At 28.8% G+C, this 23,444-nt stretch overlaps 2 protein-coding genes across 3 annotated transcripts in view; one reads left to right on the top strand and one right to left on the bottom strand.

The window, feature by feature from the left end:
* LOC107455482 (lachesin) overlaps window positions 1-22,047 on the bottom strand; it is a 184,093-nt gene extending 162,046 nt beyond the window's left edge. Inside the window, exon 1 of one of the 2 annotated variants that reach the window (XM_087166358.1) lies at window positions 21,875-22,047. In XM_087166358.1, the coding sequence (XP_087022484.1) occupies window positions 21,875-21,989 (115 nt within the window). In that variant the 5' untranslated portion in view covers window positions 21,990-22,047. The remainder of the gene's footprint in view (window positions 1-21,874) is intronic. The other variant, XM_043041967.3, reaches the window with a different exon arrangement.
* The window catches only part of LOC107455484 (uncharacterized), a 180,828-nt gene that overhangs the window by 366 nt on the left and 157,018 nt on the right, over window positions 1-23,444 (top strand). The gene's annotated exons all lie outside the window — the stretch shown is intronic.

Raw genomic sequence — 23,444 nt, 5'->3', positions numbered from 1 at the left:
ATTAGAGAAATAACATTAATTTCGATATTTACATAGCACTCTCCTTGCATTAAAGAAAAGGCCTTCAGCATTCTTTTGTATTTTTTTAAAATTATTAAAGGGCTATTGTTTAAATTGTATTGCAAAAGAACTATTCGAAACGAATTAAACTTTTGATAAAAATTTTGCAAATTGCTATTAAAAAATCATGTAAAATATAATATTTTTCTGAATGAAACGAAAATAACCTCTTTTTAGCACTATTAACAAGACCGATGCCATGTTATAAGCACTAAACTGATTTATTATATATTCTCAAGAAATTTCAATGCTTAGAATGAAACATTTTGAAATTTTAACATTAGTTGCTAATTTCATTAAGGTACGTATTTAATTTCAGTGGCATTATAATGAACGACAATATTTAATTATAATATTTATCTTTGATTTATCAGTGCCCGTATTTAAAAATGATTTGTCATAAAGATAATTGCTTGATGGGATGCAATTTTTAAGCCAAATTAATGATAAAAATCCAAAAATTCATGAAATACTAGTAACCAAGGATATCGACTGAAATTTTTTCAGGGGGAGATTGGAAATAGAAAAAAAAAATTTCAGTGGGAGATTGGAAATAGAAAAAAAAATTCTGTAGGAGATTGGAAATAGAGAAAAAATTTTCAGAGGGAGATTGAAAAAAGAAAAAAAAAATTTCAGGGAGAGATTGGAAATAGAAAAAGTTTTTCAGGGGGAAATTGGAAATAGAAAAAACTTCATCAAAATATTTCAAAAATCAAGTAATTTTTAATCAATTTTAAATAATACTTTTATTCGTTTTATCCTTATATTCAAATACAGATTTCAATAATTTGTTCAATTCAACTAAACCAAAAGATTTTAATATAAGGTCAGTTTTTTTAATATTACTTCAACTTAATCGTAAAAAAAATAGATAAAAATTATAATATTTTAAATTAAAAATAGTATACACTATTGAAATTTTTTTTTTTTTAATTAATATGCGAAACGCAAATCTACAAGTTGTTTACGGCATTAAATTTTGAAAAAAAATTTGTTTTTATCATGAAATATCCTTCGGAAAATTATTATCGAAAAAAATTTTCATATTAAAATTAAAAAAGTAACATTTAAAAATAACAGAATGTAATTTTTTATTTATTAGATTTTATTGGAGGGAGATATGAATGCTTCATTTTGATCCTTTCATTGACGTCATACTAGTTAGTATAATGACAAATTTTAACTTATCTAACGGATGTAAACAAATTGTGTATGATAGCAGAGCACTTATTTGAATATTTAGAAAATGAATACTGACAGTCATTATTGATTTTCATGATCAAATAAAAAATAAAAATACGATTTTTTTTTTCAAAATGTAAAGACAGGAGTAGGACTGGGCTATAAATCGATATATCGTGACATATCGATTTAACGCCTAAATCGGCAGGCCGAAACAGCGACTTTCGTTCCAGGCGATGTATCAGAAATCTGATTTAAGCCGTCGAGTAAAGAAGAACGATATAGCGATATACGATATAGCGGTACAAGACACGCAAGGATCTCTTACGTGCCAACTCGCGCTGGGGAAGACGATGTTTGCATCGTTATATTGAAACGGCCTTGATTGATGAGCGGTAGAATCAAAATCAGTTTTGAGAACTTATATCGTGATCTCGCATGTTCGTTTCCGCACCTCTTAGTTTTTTTTTTTTTTTTCTTGTAGATTATTTTCAGTGGGACTGACTTTGTGATCGCCGTCGTTACCTTGTTCTGAACGTAATCTATTATTGAAATAATATATAAAGAAGTGTTTCTTAATTAATTCAGTATTTTTTTTAAACAAGACTTTTATTTTTAAATGTGAAAATTAATTTTGATATTATATGTTTAAGTATTATTTTACATTATTGAATTTATTACAAACGGAAATCTAATTTAAGGTGTCCATAAAGAATTAAATTAAAAAGTAATTAAATTTGTTAGGCTTTTTTTTACTTTATTTTAATTTGTTAAAAACTTTTTGGATAAAATAATAATTTAATGGGTTTTTATTACTGATTTTAAATTTATAAATCTTTAGTTGTTTTCATTTTTATAAATAAAATTATAACATAACTTATTTTTCCTCTTTTGGATTTGGGCATAAGTCAATCAACTTTGTTTATTCAAAAAAATTTGTAATGTTTGCGATTGCGACTTCTTTTTTTTAAATCATTTAGCACTTCGTTTCATTAAAAAGTATAATCGTGTTTTTTAATTTTCTTTCAATATTGTCAGTTGAATATATTATCGAATATCATAATTCTTTTGTTTTTATTTTTAAGAAATTAAACCTTACTTTGTTTTTTCGTTCAGAATTCGGTAATTATTCAATTTAACTTTATTATTTATGTGAAATAATAATGATAAAAAATAGTGTTGTTTTAAAAGTGTTTTTTTTTTAAAATTTATTTAGCATTTTGTTTTAAGCATACAAATAATTTTTAACGAACTTATTTTTTAAATTTTCTTTCTATATTGTTAGGTAAATGTATTGATAAATTTCAATTTCATTTATTTTTTTATTATTTATTTTCAAACTAAGAAATCTTTCGTTATTTGTGCGATCATTTTTAGAGAATATAACATTAATATCTTACTTAAGCAAAACATGTACATCAAATTCATAAATTGATTTAAATCAATCGGAGTATGAAGTTTTGATAGAAATCCGACTTTCTGCGCCTTACAAGTAAATGAAATTCAAAAATACTATATCGCGACGCAAAACTGACGATGCATCACGATATAAAATTTCTTATATCGCCCTTCCTAGACAGGAGCTACATACATCTCAAAACGAGCATCTTAAATGTATCTGTTTATATTTCTCAGGACAGAGGGTGTGCATTCAATCTTAAATTTTTTGATTGGTTTAAATTAGATGTTAAACAAAGCAAAGGTGTCTCCCTTTTTTTAAAGTATTTATTGCAGGGATTCCTCACCGTGAGGGGCGAAATCCATTCTACAGATTCAGAAAACGTTTTTTTCAAAAAGATTTCTACAACTGATTAAATGGAAGTGAAACAAGCATGTCCAAAGATAAGTCTGGAGACAGCTAATAGTTGGGTCTTTCGGAGTCGGGTTTCTCAATGAGATTGCTATGTTTTCTGGTCAGTGAAGGGGTCTCACGTTCCCTCCTCCCCCAGTAAAACGGTTGCTGTTAAGAAAAAAAAACCAACTTGTAATAAGGAGAAGAAGATGTTTGGTTGGCCTTGACTTTTTATATAAAGTGTTGGAAGAGAAAATTAGAGATTAGTCTCGAGGAAAACATTCAAAAATTTCGAGAGAAAAAAAACAGTATTTTTTTTGAGGGAACTTTTCAAAAAATTTCAGAAAAAAATTACTACTTCTTTCGACATTTTCGTTGCAAATACCTGTACTTTTTTCCCAAAAACGGAATGAAAAAACAAGTAAAAGTACTAAAGTTAAAAAGTAATGAAGTAAAAGTACGTTCTTTCTACTTTTACTTTCGTTAGAAATAAAAAAAAGTAAAAGTATTGCCATGTAATATTTGCGACCTATAAGTATGCTTCGTTTTGGACAAAAATTTTGATTCTATATATATATATATATATATATATATATATATATATATATATATATATATATATATATATATATATATATATATATATATATATTAACCACTTCGACTCGGAATTTAACTTATTTTTCTTGCTTTTTAATTATATTATATTAACTTAGGTCAAAGTCAGTGAAAAATATTATATTATATTTTAATAATGCACAGTTATGAAATACAGCCTGAAACACCGGTGTCTTTTTCTACGTTAAAAGTGAAATATTTCAAATACGGCCCACTTCCAAACAATAATTTTTCAAATTTGCAGTTATTTAGATCTAAGAAAAACAGTTCATCATTGAAGTTTCTTTAATTTATTATACCAATCTCTGATAAATTTTAAAATAAGAATTAAAGAAGAATTCGAACTATTGCTTTCTTTTTTTTTTTTTTTTTTTTTGGATTTTGTATTTTAGTAGAAGTATAATTCCGATAAACTAACAGATTTTTTTTCTGTAACTATTTAACGGTCGTTGAACTCAATTTTGGGTTCCTCACAACTAATGTTCAACTCCGTAGCAACTCCGTGCAATTTTGAAATAAATCCAGAAAACAAAAGAACTCCTGGATCAAATATTAGGAGAAATTTGATTTCGTTGAGGACTTTTTGATGGAACTAACCTACATTTGCGTTAAATGGAGAGAGAAAATCCCGAAAACCTCCCACGGTTTACCCGATGGCGAGGGGACTCTAACCCATGATCCGTCCACCAATGAGGATATTTTTACTTCAGCACTGTGTCGGTGCTAGCCGGATGCGGAATTCGTATCGACCATCCATCTCTGGGATTCGAACCCAGTTCACCTCATTGGAAGGGGTGCGGTCTGCACTCACGGAAATGCTCACGGTTTCGGCACCGCTTGGCGCGGTCGAGAATAAGCTCTCTGAAAACCGCATAATTAAGAATATGGTAACCCAACCGATCTATGCGTCACATCTTGCTACAGCGTGCAACCCTATTACGTTGATTGAGTAGGAAAATGATGGTTCTATTCTAGTTAAAAATTTCTTTCTTATTCACTTCTATCTTCACACCGCTCTTGTATTTTTTATAAGCGGTTTTCGTTTTGAATGAAAAATTCATACTTAATTTAATGTTTATGTCTCAGAATTTTATTTAAAAATAGATTCTTGTAAATATTTTACTTTTCAACTTCTTTTTTTTTTTACTATTGTTCTTAAAAGTGTAAAATCTATTGTTTTTTTTTTATTTATTTTATTTTACTTGCTAAAACAGTTTACCATTCTTTACTATGCTATATATATATAAAGGCTTGTGTTCTCACTATATACTAAGGCATATTGCATTCAGTTTCAAATGTCAATTCAAATGTAAGAAAATTTTATATAAGGTATTTTTATTGCAGTACATTGCAAAAATTACCTTTATCGCTAAATTCAGCATTTCAGATGCGTAATTAGGAAGAAAAAAAATTTATTTCTTTATTCCAAATGCATAATAAAAATTCTTCACAATGAAATACATATTGTTACGCTAATAATGAACTATAATAGATTTGAGAAATGAGTTAAAGAAGAACTTTATGCAGTTAAAAAAAAATTGCCTCACTTGTTTGCTTTATCAGATGGAGGAGATTTTATTAAATCGTTTTTTCTCAAATAAAACATTTAATCAGAAAAAGGTGATAATTTTCAATTGGAAATATATATAAGACATTTTTCACAAAGGAATCGATACAAATAATAAGTTAAGATAGATCTGAAAAAATAGACCTGAGAAAGCAATTAATACATTTAAAGTGCTTTAATTTAACCTTATCATTTTAGTCATTTGTTTGCAGTTTCAAAAGTAATAAAAGTTTCAAAAAAAATGTTTATTTCATTCTCATACGCGCAGCACTCTACTTTAACCTTATTATTTTATTCATTTTCAATAAGATGAAGATTTTAATGACACTACTTCAATATTTTGAAAGTTTCAAAAACTATAAAAAATTCAGAAAAAAAAGTTTTATTTAATTTTTATCCGATCAAATTTACTTTAACATTATTTTACTCAAATGCAATTTCAAAAGTGATGAAGTACAAGAACCAAGTTTTATTTTATAATTATACGACTAAAATTTTGCCATTTCTTATAACATTACTAAATAAGATATTATATAATAGTATAAGAAAAAAAAATGAATGTTAGATTCAAAATAAATAATAAGAAATACTTCACAGAAAAATCGATATTTCTACACAAATATAATTAATTGGGGAATATCTTAGGAAATGAATCTACAAAAGCAAATTATACAATTAAAATAATTTATTCTTAGAATGCAACAGTGAACTATTTTGTTAATATGATTTATATTTCAGATCTTTTTGTAAATAGTTTTAAAAACTTAAATAAACATGTATAATAAAATTAGTTACAGTTCCTTGACATAAGAGTTTCTCTGTTTCTTCAGTTTGATTAGACCAATCTGAACTTAAGTATGTATAAAAGTAAAATATAATTTATATTTCAGGGCTCTAAGAGAACGTTTGCTTTTATTTGTTCTTTAGCATTTATGCTATTTTTAACCTAATTGATTTGTTTTATCCACCGTGATTGCTTGCATCTTAAAAAGTATCTATATTTGATTTATAGAGAAAATTACATTGTCAACTTTCATCATAATTAACAACACTTAAACTCAAAAAAAATTGTTCGCAAGTATAACACTAGTTTCCATTGCACGCATTTCAATTATAAATTTGGAGTTTAAATAAATAAAAAAAATATAACTTTAAACGCGATAAAATGATTTTATTAAAATTTAAATCAAATCAGTAAAAATAATATTTCATTTATCTATTTAATTATTATTTTTTTTTAACTGAGAAATTGAAAATAAAAAACACTTCTGAGAAAACTCCAAACAAGTCAATACAATCAATGTATCAGAATACGTCATCAGGTTAATGCTCTTCACAGTCATAAAATTTTAAAATTAAATTCCAGCTTAGAAGTTCAGATTAAAACTAAATTTGAAAGATTTAATTAAAATTGTTACTAAATATTGCAAATAGAATTTTGTGTTTTAATATTTGAGTGACAGGATCTTATGAAAACACAAAGACAATGGAAAAAATTGCAATAAAATAGTGAAAACAATTCTATCCCTTGTTTATAAACGCTACGCAAAAGCAATTTGGCGACAGAGCAGGTTTGACTTAAAAGTTTCCGCCAAGACTGCCAAGCGGTGCCGAAACCGTGAGCATTTCCGTGAGTGCGAACGGCACATCTCCTGAGCCACCACTGCTCTTCTGTAACTATTAGACTGTTTTTTTTTTATAATTAAAGAGCCAAGATATATTTTTGTTTGTATTAGCAGGCAAGAAGAAAATATATATAAAAGGACACCACATTGTCTCATATGCATCGAGGTAGGTATTCAAGACGACGCTTAAGGTGAACTATTTATACAAATACTCTTTACACAAAAACTCTTTATAAGATGATACATAGCATATCCGCTGTATATACTATATATAACCTTTTATCAACTGCCTAAAGTTCTAAAACAATATGAGAAATGAAGCTGGAAATGAATATCAAACGTAATTAAGTCTCAAACTGTATAGGAAATGGGAGAAACTCATAACAAACCGATTCTACAATAGCAATGCAGATAAATTTGAAGGAAAAAAAACTAAAATAGTATAAAAAGTTGGGAGTGAGTACTGCACCCGCCATTTATCATGTGGAAAATTTAATTTCAACTTCTTGGTAGTTAACTTGATCCCAGTTTTTATGTCCCAAAACTGCCATCGGTGGGAATCGATCAATCATATTTATTTCTCGCTCGTTTTATGTCGCATTTAAAAATGTTCCTTTGGATATCATCTGAACATTTATATTTTGTGTACATTAAACAACCCTTGATGACCAAATCCCGAGTTTTCAATGTTTTTTTTTTTTTTTTTACATTAATATTGAATTCCGGGAAGCTTCCCGTAATGTTACTTTGAAAACTTCATATAGAAACATATTCTTATTTAAGAGATGTTTATAAATTCTAAGAAAAAATTTAGTGGCTTTCGGCAAACAGCCAAAAAACTGTCAAAATCTGAAATGATGAGAAATTTCGGGAGAAAAAAATTATTCTCATAAATCGAAGAAGTGATGACTGTTCTAAGTCACCATTTAGAGAATTTGAGGAAACTAGTTTTGAAGCTTAAACGTTTCTCTTTCTTATGAGTGAGAGAATTACGTCTTCCCTCCATTCTTAATTTGTAAGCATGCAATTGCTAATGGACTTAATTAGACTGAAAGAGGTTTTCTATACGAATCTACACACAATAACCGATTTAACAACCGATTCACTTTGTGACGTTGATCCTGATTTGCGGAAGGATTCCGTTAGTCAAACAGGTGTATTAAAGAGCACAAGTTATTTTTAAAAAAAAAGAGTATTACACAAAGTTTTGGTTGTTTACGCATAGCAAAATATTTATGCCTTTTGTTACAAATATTAAAAAGAATGGCCCTCCGAAGATTCGGTAATTTAATTTAATCAACTTGAAATATTTGCAATAATATATTTCCTACATAATTATAAGTTTCCGTGTAGCCCCCAACACATCGAAATCGAATATTTTATGTACCCAAGCATCAAAGCAACAGCAACCTTGACTTTATAATCGAGCATGATGCGGCGTATTAATAACTTTTCTGATGAAACAAAAGGTTTTCCAGATTAAAGTATAGAAATGAGAGCTGCTTTTGAATTCCAAAGATAACACCTCCGAAACATCCATCGGAATTTATGAAGCAAACATCTAGAGATGCCCTGTTAAATAATTCAGCATTCATGCACAAGCTTAACGAAACAGTGAATCTCAAACTCAGTGTTGCGCGAACACTGAAATGCACATTTCCGTGTCTGTGCAAAGGCTGGCTTCACAATGAAGTGGTTCAGAAAGTCAACTTGTTTCAAATGCTTAGCTATGGCAGAAAGTGACATAATTTACAAGCTTGTAATTTGAAGCACTGTTTTCTGAGTTTTCTTAATTATGTTTTAAATTAATCATTATTTTGTGCTCGCTGTTTTTTGGGTAATAATTGTATTATAATATAATGAAAATATCAAACACAACAACGTTGATTAAAAAAAAGAGAGAGAAATTACTGTTAGATGTAAAATAGGTTACTTTACGGAGCATTATTTTCGAAAAACATGGTTTGAGTTCTTGGGAGTGATTGGCGTTAATGACGAAAAGGATGCTTATTACCGTTTCATGTCTCGCAAAAATAAAATTATTGTCTCCTTTTTCGTCTACTGAAAAAACGTGATTTTTTATTTTTAATTTTATTTATTTATTTTCATTTTAGCTTTATGTATATTTTCTGTTCGAAATAAAGAGGACGAAGTTTTGATGGGCGATAGAATGTTGAGATATATATAATTGCCTCCTTTTTAGACAGCATGAAAAAAGTTTTTTTTTTAATTTTATTTTTAATTTTTTTAAATTTTTTCCTTTATTTTTAACTTTTTAAAAGAATCTTATTTTTTCTTTTTTTTTTTAATTTTTTTTTTCTTGTTCTAATTTTATTTTTATTTATTTATTTAATATTCTGCCTGCGATCTTTGAAAGACAGATTCCAAAATTTCCAGCTGTAAGACGTCACGATAAATTCTTTCATTGTCTCATTTTAAAACTTTTAACCCTTTTTTTTCCATACCTTCCTTTTTTTCAGATTTGTTTCTGTCAATTTTTTTCGACAGAAAGTCGACAAAATTTTGATTGACCATAAAATGCAGAGATAATTCCGCTGGTAGGATTCAAGAAACCATCGAAACTCTAATTGTTATCCAATACAGAGCTCTAAATAAAATTTGGGACCCCTAGTTAAACAAGCAATGTCGATTTTTCGATTGACGATGAATTCCTTTTGCCATTAATTTTAGCGATCAGAAAACAGCGATCAGGAAAGGATTTATGGCCATCAGGCTCAGAGTTTCAGAATAGATCTGAGCACCCTAGTTAATCTGGAAGTCTAAACAGAAACTGAGAGCCGTGATAGCTCAGGGAGCAGAGCATTCGCCTTCCAATGAGGTGAACCGAGTTCGAATCCCAGCGATGGCTGGTCGATACGAATTCCGCATCCTGCTTGCACCGACCACAGTGCTGACGCAAAGAATCATCAGTGGTAGACGGAGCATGCGTTAGCGTCTCTTTACCGTCAGGCTAACCGTGGTAAGTTTTCCTCTCCATGTAACGCAAATGCTAGTGAGTTCCATTAAAAGTCCTCCACAAAGTCCGGATGTTCAATGAAGGTTATAAAATAAAATAAAAATAAATAGTGATTGACTATATGTGCTATGAAATGACGATAAACTATGCTTGCAGTGGTTAAAAAAACTATTGAAATTTGCATAGTTATTAGAAATTGCAATTTAATAAAGATTTGTATACTCGAGCTCTTTAATCAAATGATTTAATATTTGATTAAATTATTCCATCCTCACAGACACAAAAAGAAGAGTTAAAAAGAATGTAGTATTTAAAATTAAAAATAATAAAATTAACGAATGTTTTTTTAACCTTATAAAAAAATCATCTGAACTATTCGTATTTTTTTTTAAAACGCAAACATATTTGATGGAATTGTTGGTGAAAATTTGCCAAATGCGACGCCATTTTTCTTATTTACTACGAAAGATAAATAACTTTTAAAGAAATGTTATTTAAAAATTAATCAAACCTTTAATTTTCTTCTTAGTGTAATGTTTCGCATTTATTTTACGCGAACACTAGTGATTCTTTTTTTTAAAGATTTCATCATCATGTTTCAGAATGTGGTGAAATATTTAGTTAATAAGTGATATAAAATGATATTTTCTTGGAATGAACATTATGAACTTGTTAAAGTTTTCCAACTGTACTAAATGCTTTGTACAAAAACTTAGATTGTATAATCTGTATTAAAATATTATGTACCTAAAAAAAATATTAACCATATTTACTTATAAACAACAACTATTTTCTGAGTTTTGATTATATTCATATAAATACAATATAATATATGAATATAGTCATGTATTTATTATATTCATGTATGGTTAATTTTATGTAAAGCATTTTATTTGTGATTTAAAGTATAACTATTAAAATGTTATACAAAATTCAAGATAATAAATAATAATTTTTCGATAAAAAGCAACTATTTCTTAAATATAAGATGTTAATAACTTTTTAAAAACGAGATTTACTAAGCTTGAAACAAGGTACAAAGAAGTCCTAGATTTTGAGGTTTGTAAGACTTAAATATTGTGAAGTTTTGATGATAAATGAAAATTAATTTATTAACAATAGTATTTTCCACTATAATTCAGTATTTTAGTTTAAATTAAAGCATATTAAGTACAATTGGTAAAAAAAATAATGTGTTCTTAAATGTTAATTAAATGTTTGAAAAGAAATCTTTCTGTCACAGTGGTGCAGATTTTTAGAACACATAGGATTACACTATAAAAAAAAATTTAAAAATTACGAAAATGTTTTATTGCTTGTAAAAATTTTTTAAACACATTGAAAAAATTTATTAATTAAATTAATGAAATTTAATATCAAATTAGTGTACAGATTTGTAATCATTAAGCACTTTTGAAAATTTCACAAATGAAAAAGTGTTGAGTAGAAATGAAAAATGAAATTGTTTTGTAGTTTTCCCCAAATTGAACAATATTTAAAGTTTCTGGATATAAATTATTCATTGCTAATTAATAATTGATTACTAATTGCCAATAAAAAAAACCAAGATATATTGATTTTACTTTAATTTTTAAAAATGGATACCATGTTAAGCAAGAATTTGATAGCAATCCAAATTTGCTGTTTTGGAATGTATTAATATTAATTTATTTTTACAAATCTTCGATTTGGATGGTTTTCATAAGCAAAAAATATTTTTTTTAATCATTTTTGGATATATCTATATGCATTTTATTATTTTTTTTTCAAATTCATTTCAATATTCTCTATTTTTCCTACAAATCGTTTAAATTTTTATTACCTAATAAAAATATATCAATAATGAATGAGTTAAATAACAATATGTTTCCTTCAGCAATTTTTACGTAAATTTTAGTTATTTGAATTCTCCTTAGATTTTTGTGATATCGCACGATTTTGTAACATTTTGTGCGTTATAACGTCGGGGAAATATAACCACAACTAGTTTTTATGACAAAAAAATGGTTCCATTGCATCATAAAAAAAAAAAGAATTAAAGAACTGAACTAAAAAAAATTCTACAGAACTTATGGTTTGATTTTTTTTTTCTTTTATTCTGAAAAACCTTTTCGAACTTTTTTTGTACAATAAATTTATTGTATTAATATGTATTGCCGGAAATAAACTGATAATACTTTACGAATCCTGTTTCTCTTGTATGCCTTAAAAATAAATGCTAAATTGAAATGATGTTTTGTCGACAGTGAAGACAACAAAAAAATGAACAGATATGAAGAGACAAGAGTTGACGCATTGAAAAAGCGACGATACCTTACAATACAAGGTGAACGTCCTTGTTAGATGAGATCTTATAGAATTATACGATGATCAATATTGCAAATATTTTTATCAATAGCTGTTATAAACTGAAAATCACAATAGATCTGCATGAGGAATAGACATTCACACTGCATGATAATTTTGTCCTCTTTTATTCTGTATACGTCATGCTTTAATAACATCGCTTATTTTCCTTTGTTTTGTCCACCTACACTGATGGTCGGCAAAAGTCATCAGGCAAAAAGCAAAAAAACAACAGGAAAAAAAGGCTTCTAAAACCCAACTTCATTGCCAAGAAAAAATAATAAATAATCCGAAATGCTACTTATTACTGTCTCTCCATAAACACTTATTGTAAGCAAATATACAAAAACAAATATAATATTCCATAAACAAATTATAATATATATCCTAAATTGTTGATCAGTGTGTTTAAAATAAGGAACTAGTGTTTAATGGGGGCCGGGATAGCCTGGTTGGCAGGGTGCTGGACTAACGGTCGTGAAAACGGGAGTTCTGATCCAGCCGGCTGAAGTGTTGTAAATGGTGACTGGGACACGTTAAATCTGTCGCGTCACAAACTCCTCCACGTCCCCATAGCAAATTATATCTGAAGGTACTGATTTGGAGATTGATCATTCTCTGGTTTTGGTCAAAATTACGATCTGTGGATGAATGAGTGGATATATGAATGTATCCACTCTATAAGCGAGTGGGATGTATGGGTAAGGCAGAAGTAAAATTCTAGGCCACAGATGGCGCCACTAGAAAACAAGAACAATCACACCCCTTGTCTCAATGGCCTACAACAGAGATGGGCAACTGTGGTCCGTCCAACTGTGGCCCGTCGGAAGGTTTTATCCGGCCCGCGGATAGAATTTTAACTTGCCGATCCAGGGTAAATATAAAAAATATGCATTTATTTTCTTGTCGACTTTTTTAAAGCTATTTATGTCCTTTCTTTTTTAACAAAGTACTGATGACCTTTTTACTTTCTCTATTTTTGTTCTACAAATAAATTGATGGAAATAGCACAGAGAGCTTCAATTGGTAAAATGTTGAAAGCAGAAGTTCTTTATAGAATAGCTGTAGATTGGCGTTTGTCTTTCTCGAGGAGCAAACTTATGGAATCTAATATAGGTGAATTATGCTTCACATGTGGCAGACTGCACATTTTAAGCTACAACGAGAGGACAATCTAGCAATCATCTGATACAGTTGTTTCTAAATATGCCAATGTTTGAGTTTTACACAAATCATTACCAAAAGCTAGTACCCAAAATCTTAATATTTCATGCTCAGGAAATCAGTGCTATGTTTGCTTAATCTTAAATATATATGTGAACAAGAGTTTTCAACTATGAACATTTTAAACAATCATTTTAGAAGTAGACCAGGGGTTGCCAAACTTTTTTGATCATCGACCCCTACATAATTTTTCGAAATCTCCATCGACCCCCATTAAAGTAATTTTCTGTTAATTAAAATAAAACTCTATTAGATACTGTGTTTGTACATTTATTTTATGATTTTGAACATTTATTAAAGTGATAGTACATAGTGTAACAATAGTTTTATGAAAAATATGTTAATGTTGAAATATAAATACCTTAATATTTATGAAATAATAAGTAATTATAAGTAAGTAGAAATAATAAGTAAAGTAACTACGGATTTATTGCTTCTTAATCAACGACATGGGTGTGCCTGGTGTTTTTTTTTTCTGCAAGGTTCGTTATACTGGGTTCAAAATTGGTCAATTTTAATCTTAAATCCCCTCGAAATTCCACATTTAATTTATTTCTGTTCTTAGTTAAGATTGAATTTACGTGACTGGAACCGGCTTCAACCATATAGGAACTTGGAAATACTATCATAAATGGCTGAGCTATTTCGTAAAGTCTTACATATTTTTGCATTATATTTATATTTGTCCAAAATTTGCTTATTGTTAAATTTTTAAAAAGCGTCTTTGCTTCGAATCCCCATAATAATTCAGCAAGCTCATCTTGTAGGTTGATGTCCACGTTTTCAATTTGAGCAGAAAATGGCACAATAATCCAATCAGGGATGTCAATGTTTTCCAAATCAACAAAACGCAGTTTGAAATCGTCGCTCAATTTTTGAAGATTACCTGTATATATTTCCAAGTCTTCTTTTATTTTTAATTGTCACATATCTGAAAAATACTGATAATCCTTCGACCAATCGACCCTTCCGGTTCGGATCGACCCCCATTCGACCCCCTGGCTCAGATCGACCCCTGCTTATGTTAAATAGACCCCTGGGGGTCTATATAGACCACTTTGGCGACCTCTGAAGTAGACCAACAGACAAACATTTAGCCTCGTTCCTTAAAGTAAGCACATCTCACTACAAACCTCATATAAGGAACTTTTAAAATGAAATTAAAATTTCATTCATCTCACTAAATACTTAAATTAAAACTTAAATATTGTTTTTTTTAAAAAATTTAAATTTTGAAATTTTTACTTGGCCCACCAAACAATTTTTTTTTCTCAATTTTTGGCCCTCGATCAAAAAAGTTTGCTCATCCCTGGCCTACAACAATAACATCAATAGTGTTTAATAAAACAAATATCTAGGGAAAATGTGTTTTTGATTACATTATTAAAAATATTTAAGAACATCAAACAAAACACTTTCCCTCAAAATATTACTTGATTTAAAAAAACAACAATAAAATACTAAACATAAATTCGAATAAATATGAAGAAAAAAATATTGAACAGGTAAAATTTTTACTTTATAGCAATTACACTGGTTATCATAAATTAAGGAAAATTCACAAAAATCGCGATAACTCAAGAAATTACACATGGAATTTTATGAAACTTACCCACAATATACAACACATAGTAAGGTATTAAACAACATAAAAAGAAATTATCAGACATTAATAGTAGTATAGAAATTAGCACATGTATAAAATAAACAAATTGGAAGTATCGGTTTGCAATAGAAAAAGTACCTTTAATATGGAATATGATTGCCTCTAGAAGCAATACAGCACAAACAGCGATGTGTGATGCTTTCAATTATGCGGTCTATCAGTTCAATAGGAAGTGAGAGCCATTGCTCTTGTAAAGCAGTTGCAAGCGTGGCAAGGGTCTGAGGGGGCGATGCATCCCAAACGTGCTCGATAGGATTCAAGTCCGGGGATCGAGCTGGCCACTCCATGCGAGTAATTGTTTCCTGTTGAAGATAATCATCAACAATGCGAGCTCTGTGTGGTCTTGCATTATCGTCCTGTAACAGGAAGCAATCACCAATTGCCCCGGCATATGGGCGCACATAAGCATCAAGGATGTTGTCTCGATAAACCTGAGCATTCACGGTTCCCCTTGGAAAGACATGGAGGTATGTGCGCCCTCCTAAGGATATGCCTCCCCAAACACAGACACTGCCTCTTCCGTATGCATCTCTTTCACGGATGTTTGATGGATGATAACGGGTCCCAGGTTCTCTCCATATCAAATAACGTCTACTGTCACTTTCTAGACTAAACCTGGACTCATCCGTAAAGAGAACAGGCCTCCATTGATCTGACGTCCAGTGGACATGTTGTCGGGCCCACTGCAAACGGTCTCTCCTATGGCGTGATGTGAGCGGCACGCAAATGGCTGGTCGTCTCGCATACAGACCACCTTCGTGGAGCCTTCTGCGCACAGTTGACGTTGACACCAACCTTCCGGTGGCTGCAGCAAGAGAGGATCTAAGATGTGTCGGAGTAGCGGTTCTATTCCTGCGTGCACTTAATGTCAAATATCGGTCATCGGCACTGGTCGTAACAGTTGGCCGTCCTTGACTGAACCTCCTAGATGCCGAATCTGTGGTTTGAAATTGCCTCCAAAGTCTATGAACCACAGATGGACTCACATTTAGCCATCTGGCCACTTCTGATTGACTCTGCCCTGCCTCTAGTCTCCCGATGGCTCTCCATCGTAGTTCTTCAGGCAAATGATGCCTAGAGGTCATTATTACGAATTGGCTATCTCAGATTTTCAATGTCGCAATCACAGTAAAATTTGTGTGCTTTCTCTCAAACTTGGACTTTTATGCTCCAGGCAGATGACGTAAGCCGAGTGCAGCGCCACTAATTTGCATATTGCAATTTTACTCAGCTACTCTTAGTGGACAACATATGCAAATTTTGCACGGTTTGGCTTACTTTTGAAAGAGTTATCGCTATTTTTGTGATTTTTCCTTAATTTATGATAACCAGTGTATATTCCCGAAATGGAAATTTATTTTTTTTGAGAAGTAATTGATTAATTTTTTAGAAGTAATTTTTCTGAGAAGTAATTGTTGATACCAAAAGAAATGATGGGAAAACGCGGGTTCCTTTTTCGGAATCGGAGGCGACTCAAATGAGCCTTTCACAAGAAAAGTGCCAGCACTGAATCAGGGAAACTTACAACAAAGCTGTAAATCACCAAAAGACAAAGCAGGCTTTAAAAGACCTGGTTATGGTATAATGCATCTGACCCATGCTAGGCAAAATAAATACATGATCAAATCTCACTATTGTCGCTAAAGAGTCACGTGTGGCTCGCGTGTCCTGTTTTGCTGACCACTACGTTCACACAAACTTCCTTGTCCCAGCATTACTCTTAATTGTTACGGAATTAGTTGAAATTCGGTATTAAAATATGGCATAGTTATGTATAAGTAATTAGCTTCATGTACAGTATCTTGAATTATTTTTCTGCAAAAATTCGGTAATGCTGTCATTTGCATAATTATGACAAGCTTAAATTTTTAATTTACACATTTTTTTATACTAGCTTTATAAAATTTTACTCAATTTTTTTCTAAATATCAATATTGTGTTTTTTTGACAAACTAATATTTTTCTTACAAATTTAGTCAAATAAATTGTTTAGGAATAGTTTGTTACATTTTTCCCTCTCGCACATTTGGTAGTTTTTTTTAAATATTTTTTTATTATAAAATCTGTAAAATTTTTATATCATAAGCATATTTTAAATAATCAAGAATAGAGACCTTCACAATTTTGACCTATGTCCAAAAGTTAAGCTTCACTCTATGTAAATATTCTATTCCATCTAATTATAACTTATAAATCTTAAAGTAAAATATCGTTTAATGACAGTAAGACGATTCAACATTTAAATTGTTCTTTTTATTTCACTTTATTCATTATTGTTTTTATCTTCACTATTAAAACTCTTCTATATTTTAACATATAGAAGAGTTTAAATGGAGAAAAAAATATTTAAAATTTTAACCAATTGTAGTTAATATACATCGCAAGACTACACAATGTTAAAAAACATATTTATCAACAAAAAAAAATCCTTTTTTATTTATTTAAAGATTAACTTTGACTGTTAATTAATTTTTCTGAAAGGGTTTCATCTTCATATAAATGCATCCAAATCAACTTTGGGATTTTTCCTCAAAATCCTCAACTATTTTCGTTTAGGCATATTTTCCATCACTATCTCATATGGTTCCTAGAGTACTAAACAACGTGCTAGTTTAGTTGCAGCATAGAGCTATTCTTTAATTCTGTGACCTCAAGATCCAGCTGTTTTAAATGTAAATTGAACCTTACAACAATAGAAAAACTATACAATTATTAAATTTGAGACATCTTTTCGAATTGTTCCCAACATGTGAGCCTTACTTAAATAATGGTTCAACTCTATATTTGTCCATTTGGCGAAGAAATATGGTGTTTTTCAATTATAGTCTGATCTTTGGTGTTCTGTGTGCAAACAGAAATAAACCGGAGGTGTGATTGTTTTAAATCATGATAATAATGACTTGAATGAAAATGGAAGTAGCCCTTACTCCCTCCATGAGTTGGACCATTACTTAAACAAGCATGCATATATAGCCAGTAAACTCTATGTCGAATGATATTTTAAACACTAACTGTCTACAGATATGTGTTCATAAAGTTGTTTCGATGAACCAGAATCATAATAATCACTATCATGATCTTGGACAAGACTATGATTATTTACTTTAATAATTAATTATCATAATAATTATTACGATTATAAATATTAACGATGCTTAATAGCGTTGCAGCGGATCGTCTTTAATAATTTTATATAAGGACGATCAGCTATAACGTCATAATGTTTTTTTTTTAATTCTTTTTGTCCTTCATACAGTAGAGCCCTCTGGTTTCACTAAAAAGAAACGATTAGTTCACGCAGAGATTTGAAGAATTGACACTCTACTATTTATGATTTAGTGTCTCAGTCATACTTTTTGTTTATTTCTGTACACATTCTATCAATCTACGTTCTATTATTTCTACGATATGTATTCATTTGTTCTCAAGTTGTTGTTTTTTTCTTTTTGCTTCCTTTCAATTAAAATTATTGAATTAAAATAAGATTGCGTCGTACATTTATGTTTTGACTTACATTTTTTTTTCATGTTGTTCATTTGTTATTCATCAAGCATAAAATTTTCTACTCAATTCCAAGTCTTTCATCTTTTGTTATTCATCTTATATATTTCTGTTCTAAATTCGCAAATAATGTTTCTGTAATATTTTTTACTTACTACTGTTTATTACATTCTCTATTAATATAAATTCTAAAAAGATAACTGCATTGATAAAAATTCACATTGTTAATTTATTGAAATACATTTTTGTATCCTTATTTATTCTTCATTAATTTATGAGTATTAATGGTGTATGTGAACCATATAAATGCGTAATTTATTCAACATATAAAGAAATTTAACAACAAGAAAAATAGAGGTAGTATAAAATATTTAAACAATTCGTAATTTACTGTAAGGGCTAAGACAAAAGGCTTTTGTCATTACTACTTACTATAGGGGCTTTTGTAATTAATACTCCGCATTCTTACAGAAAAAAAATATCTAAGCATTTAATGAAAATAAAATAAATCAAATAACAAAATGATTTAAAAGAAGTTTATAAATTCAATTAAAAATAATAAAAGAAAATTATTAATTTGTTGGAAAGTGGTACCCTTTTGTCACACTTAGAAAAAAAAAAGAAATAAAAAAGGTGAGTTATTAAAAGTTGTAAAAAACAGAAATTAAAATATAATAAAAAAATTGATAAGCTCATTGCTAAACTAGGACTTAAACTCTCCTTATTTTAAACACTGGCAAAATCTAATAATCATAGTTATTGTAGTAATATTATCGTATTATGTAAGTGGTTTGTCAAAGTTGAAAATGGTGAAAACAATTCAAAGTTGATGATTATTAAGAAAAAGGAATTATTTTATTCTTTGAAGCTTGCGGCCGCATTTTCTATACATGAAACTGAAAAAACTGAAATAGAGATTTTTTAGAAATGTTTAGCAATAATGTGAAAAAAATTAAACTTTGAATATTTGGAATTTGAATTTTGAATATTTTTACCATCTTTTCTTTGAACTCCACAGAAGTAAATCGCAGTGAAGAGTTTACTGGAAAAATTATCTAGTTCCTAAATTTGACGAAATGGCTTTCAATAACTGAGAAATTGTTAACTAAACTTTTTATCGTTAAAAAACGCATTACTTTTTTTAATTTATTTATATTTTTCTAAGAATATCTGAAGAATTCTTAATATTCCACGAATACAGTCAGTTGTGGTATGTTCTTACTGTTTGAACTGTCTTTATCAGTTCACCTAGTTGTGTGTGACTTGCGCAGTGCGCAAAATGGTGAGAGAGTTGGCGAGTACTGTCAACTCCTGAAATTAAGAGACTTTTAGAAAAATATTATAAATTCATAATAAAATATTCAGAAAATTAATATTAAAATACCAAACCTTTCTATGGGCTCTCCTACTGATAAACTTAGCTATCCCCTTTAATGGGATTAAAATTTCTCAAATTTTCAAAAAGTCTAATGTCTATCTAATGAGATAATGTCTATCTAAAGTCTAATGAGATAATGTCAAACAAAGTCTATCTAATGAGATAATATCTAACTAAAATCTAATTGTATAATGTCTATCTGAAATCTAATGGTGTGTCTATCTAATGAGATTATGTCTATCTAAAGTCTATCTAATGAGATAATGTCTATCCAATGAGATATGTAAAATATTCATTAAAAAACAAACTGTGTGTTATAGTTTCAATGTATCGTAACGCAGACTTTTTAGACTAATTAAATAAATAATCAAAAATGATATTTTCAATTTTTCCAAACGCTGCTAAAGTTGAACAAAAACTGATCCTCACGTAAATTTATTTTCTCGTAATATGTCTGTAAATACGTAAAGTTTTGCTGACAATTGAGTCAAGCGTGATAATTTTGCATTCTTTCATAGTTACATATTTTTTCTGAGAAATCTTGTAGGATTCATTTATAGAAACCTGTTTAAATCGTTACATATTTCTAAATTAATCCTAGCTATTCATAAGATTTAAAAAGATATTCCGCATCAATTTAAATATATAATTTCTGAGATACCTACTCTTAAGATTTTATTTTTATCGATATTGCAAAATGCATATGTAAGAAAAATAAATAATTTATAGCCCCATAAATTAAAATGAACGCATAAATTATCTTCTAAAAAAATATTCCTGATAATCTTACAAAAATCCCCATGAGTAATTTTTTATAATATTTCAGATCATCTTTTATCCCTTTGGGCACCGGTTTCACTCTAATACATAGTTTTTCTGATGCTCTAATTACAAGCAAAAATATATTTTGGTATTTTTTAATTATGAGAAGCAGTCTAATTAATAGTCATTAAAAAGTATTATCAAAGTTATTGTTAGATTATTAGAATTATATTTCAACCAAATAATCCAAATAAAGGACTTGAATTTTTTTTCCATTCATATTCAACAATTTATCAATAATTGATTTTGTTAATTAAAGAAATTTCAATAGCGAATAACTGTTTCTTTAAATTTAATTAATTACAAATGCAAATTTGAAAAATTATTGTTTAGTAGTGAGCCGTGTTTGGAAGATTTTACCTTTAACGCAGAATAAAACAGCTGTGTTTTATGCTATGTTTAACACTAGAAAGACTGAAACTTAGTATATACCTATATTGCCCAAAAGCAGCCAAAATGGCTGGATTGTGAAAGAATAAATAATGTGCAAAGAAATTTGTTTAAAATTAATTTTTAATATTTTTTATATTATTTACAGTTATATAACAAGTTTTTAGTAAATATTAGCAATAAAAAATTATATGTTGTACAAAATTCTAGGAAATTTTGTCATTATATACATCATTGTTTTTCTAATTGAAATCAAAAGCAGTCAAAATGACTTCCTTAAGCAATCTAGTGTTAGTAACCATAAATTATGAAAATGCTAAATGTATTATTTTTTACTTATTTTGACCTAAATTGATACAAAATAATTAAAAAGCCATATTTTTATAGGTCGCAAATATACATGGTAGTACTTTCACTTGCGTTTTACTTATAACGAAAGTAAAAGTAAAAAGTACGTACTTTTACTTGTACTTTACTTTTTAAATTTAGTACTTTTACTTGTTTCTTCGTTACTTTTTTCGGGAAAAAAAGTACAAGTATTTGTAACGAAAATGTCGAAAGAAATTATGACTTTTTTCATGCTATGATTTGTAACCATGAATTACTAAATACATTTTTTACTTATTTTGACCTAAATTAATACAAAATAATGGAAAAAGAATTCTGTTTTAAAGAGTTAAGGACACATTTCGGCTGCAAACTATTTTTACAAAAAATATTACTTACTGTGAGAAGATGAGCCGGAGGCCAGAGCAGTCGTGGCGTCCGCAAAATTGCCGATGGAGGTCAACAAAAAAAGAAGAGACGTGCCGCAAATCGTCATATCGCGATATGTCGACATCGTCCACTCTGTACCACGCGCTCGCGGTCAAAGAACGACGGACCGTCAAACGCAAGAGTGTCGCTTCAACCCGAGCCCTTCCTGGAAAGTGGGCATGCGTGCAATGCTCTCCCCCCTTTCAACGCTCTTTTCGAACAGAACTTTTCGCGAACAAAGTTTTAAGCTAGTTTAAAGCGCTCGAAATCAAACAGTGGATGTTTAATTCTATCCTGTGAAGTCCTTTAAAAAGATTTTGAAGCCGCCTTCAAAGGAAAATTGTACAATTTATAAGCAGAAGGGGAATGAATTATTAAATAATGTATGCAAATATATCAGTCGATGTTGATCTAAATTATTTTGCTACGAGACTTAATTTAGAGTTAGAAAATTCCTTCAAGACAATAATAAATAATCAAGGGAATAATTCATTAGAAAATTACTTAAACTTTAATAGGAAATTTTATATAAGAATTTATAATTATTTAATTGATTGTAATTATTTAATGGATTGTAATTATTTATTAATAATATTTATTGATGATAATAATTATAATTTATAATTTATTAATAATAATTATGATTTATAATTTATTAATAATAATTATGATTTATAATTTATTAATAATAATTATGATTTATAATTTATTGATAATTTATTATTTATAATTTAATTATAATAACAATTATAATTTATTATTAATAATTATAATTTATAATTTATTAATAATAATTTTGATTTATTTATAATTATTAATTTATTGGTATTAATAATTATGATTTATACTTATTTATCAAATAATTTTATATTGGAAATTAGATATTATTTTTGTCTTTCAAAAAAATTGCTATTTTAAATGATGGAATAATTTAATGAGAGGGTGAAAATTTATTTGACGATTTCAGCAGATTATTAAAAGAAGATTTGTAAGGGACTATCCTGATTGTATTAGGGGATGTTACATTTTTGGATTTAAAAAGAAATACTTTTTCCATGGTTTTTACACATTATTCTAATGGAAATTATTTGAGGATCAGCTAGATTGCACTCAAAAGATATTACATTTTGGATTGAAAAAAGAATTACCATGATTTTGGCAGATTATTTAAAGAAAAAATTTTAGGGGATTATCTAGATTGTATTGGATACTAGATTTTTGAATTGAAAGAATGATACTCTCATAATTTTAACAGATTTTATTGAATAAATTTTAATGAAGTTACACACATAATTTTATTGAAAGAATAATTTTTAAAAAGGAATAGTGGAGATGTTTATAGACTTTTGGCTTGAAAAAGAATTATTTTATTATGATTTGTCAGATTAGGTAATCCTCTGAAAATTCTCATTTAAATGGATTGTATCAGGAGATCTTGTTCGATTTTTGGATGGAATAATGATTTATTATAATTTTGATAGATTGTTCGAAGGATAATTTTTTGAAGATTCTAGATTATATTAGGAAATAAGTATTTCAA

This window comes from Parasteatoda tepidariorum, chromosome 6 (genome assembly GCF_982258835.1).
Source record: "Parasteatoda tepidariorum strain Cologne lab strain chromosome 6, Ptep-v5.0, whole genome shotgun sequence".
Classification (NCBI taxonomy): domain Eukaryota; kingdom Metazoa; phylum Arthropoda; class Arachnida; order Araneae; family Theridiidae; genus Parasteatoda; species Parasteatoda tepidariorum.
Note: the sequence above shows the minus strand (reverse complement) of the source record. Positions and strands in the feature narration are given on the sequence as shown.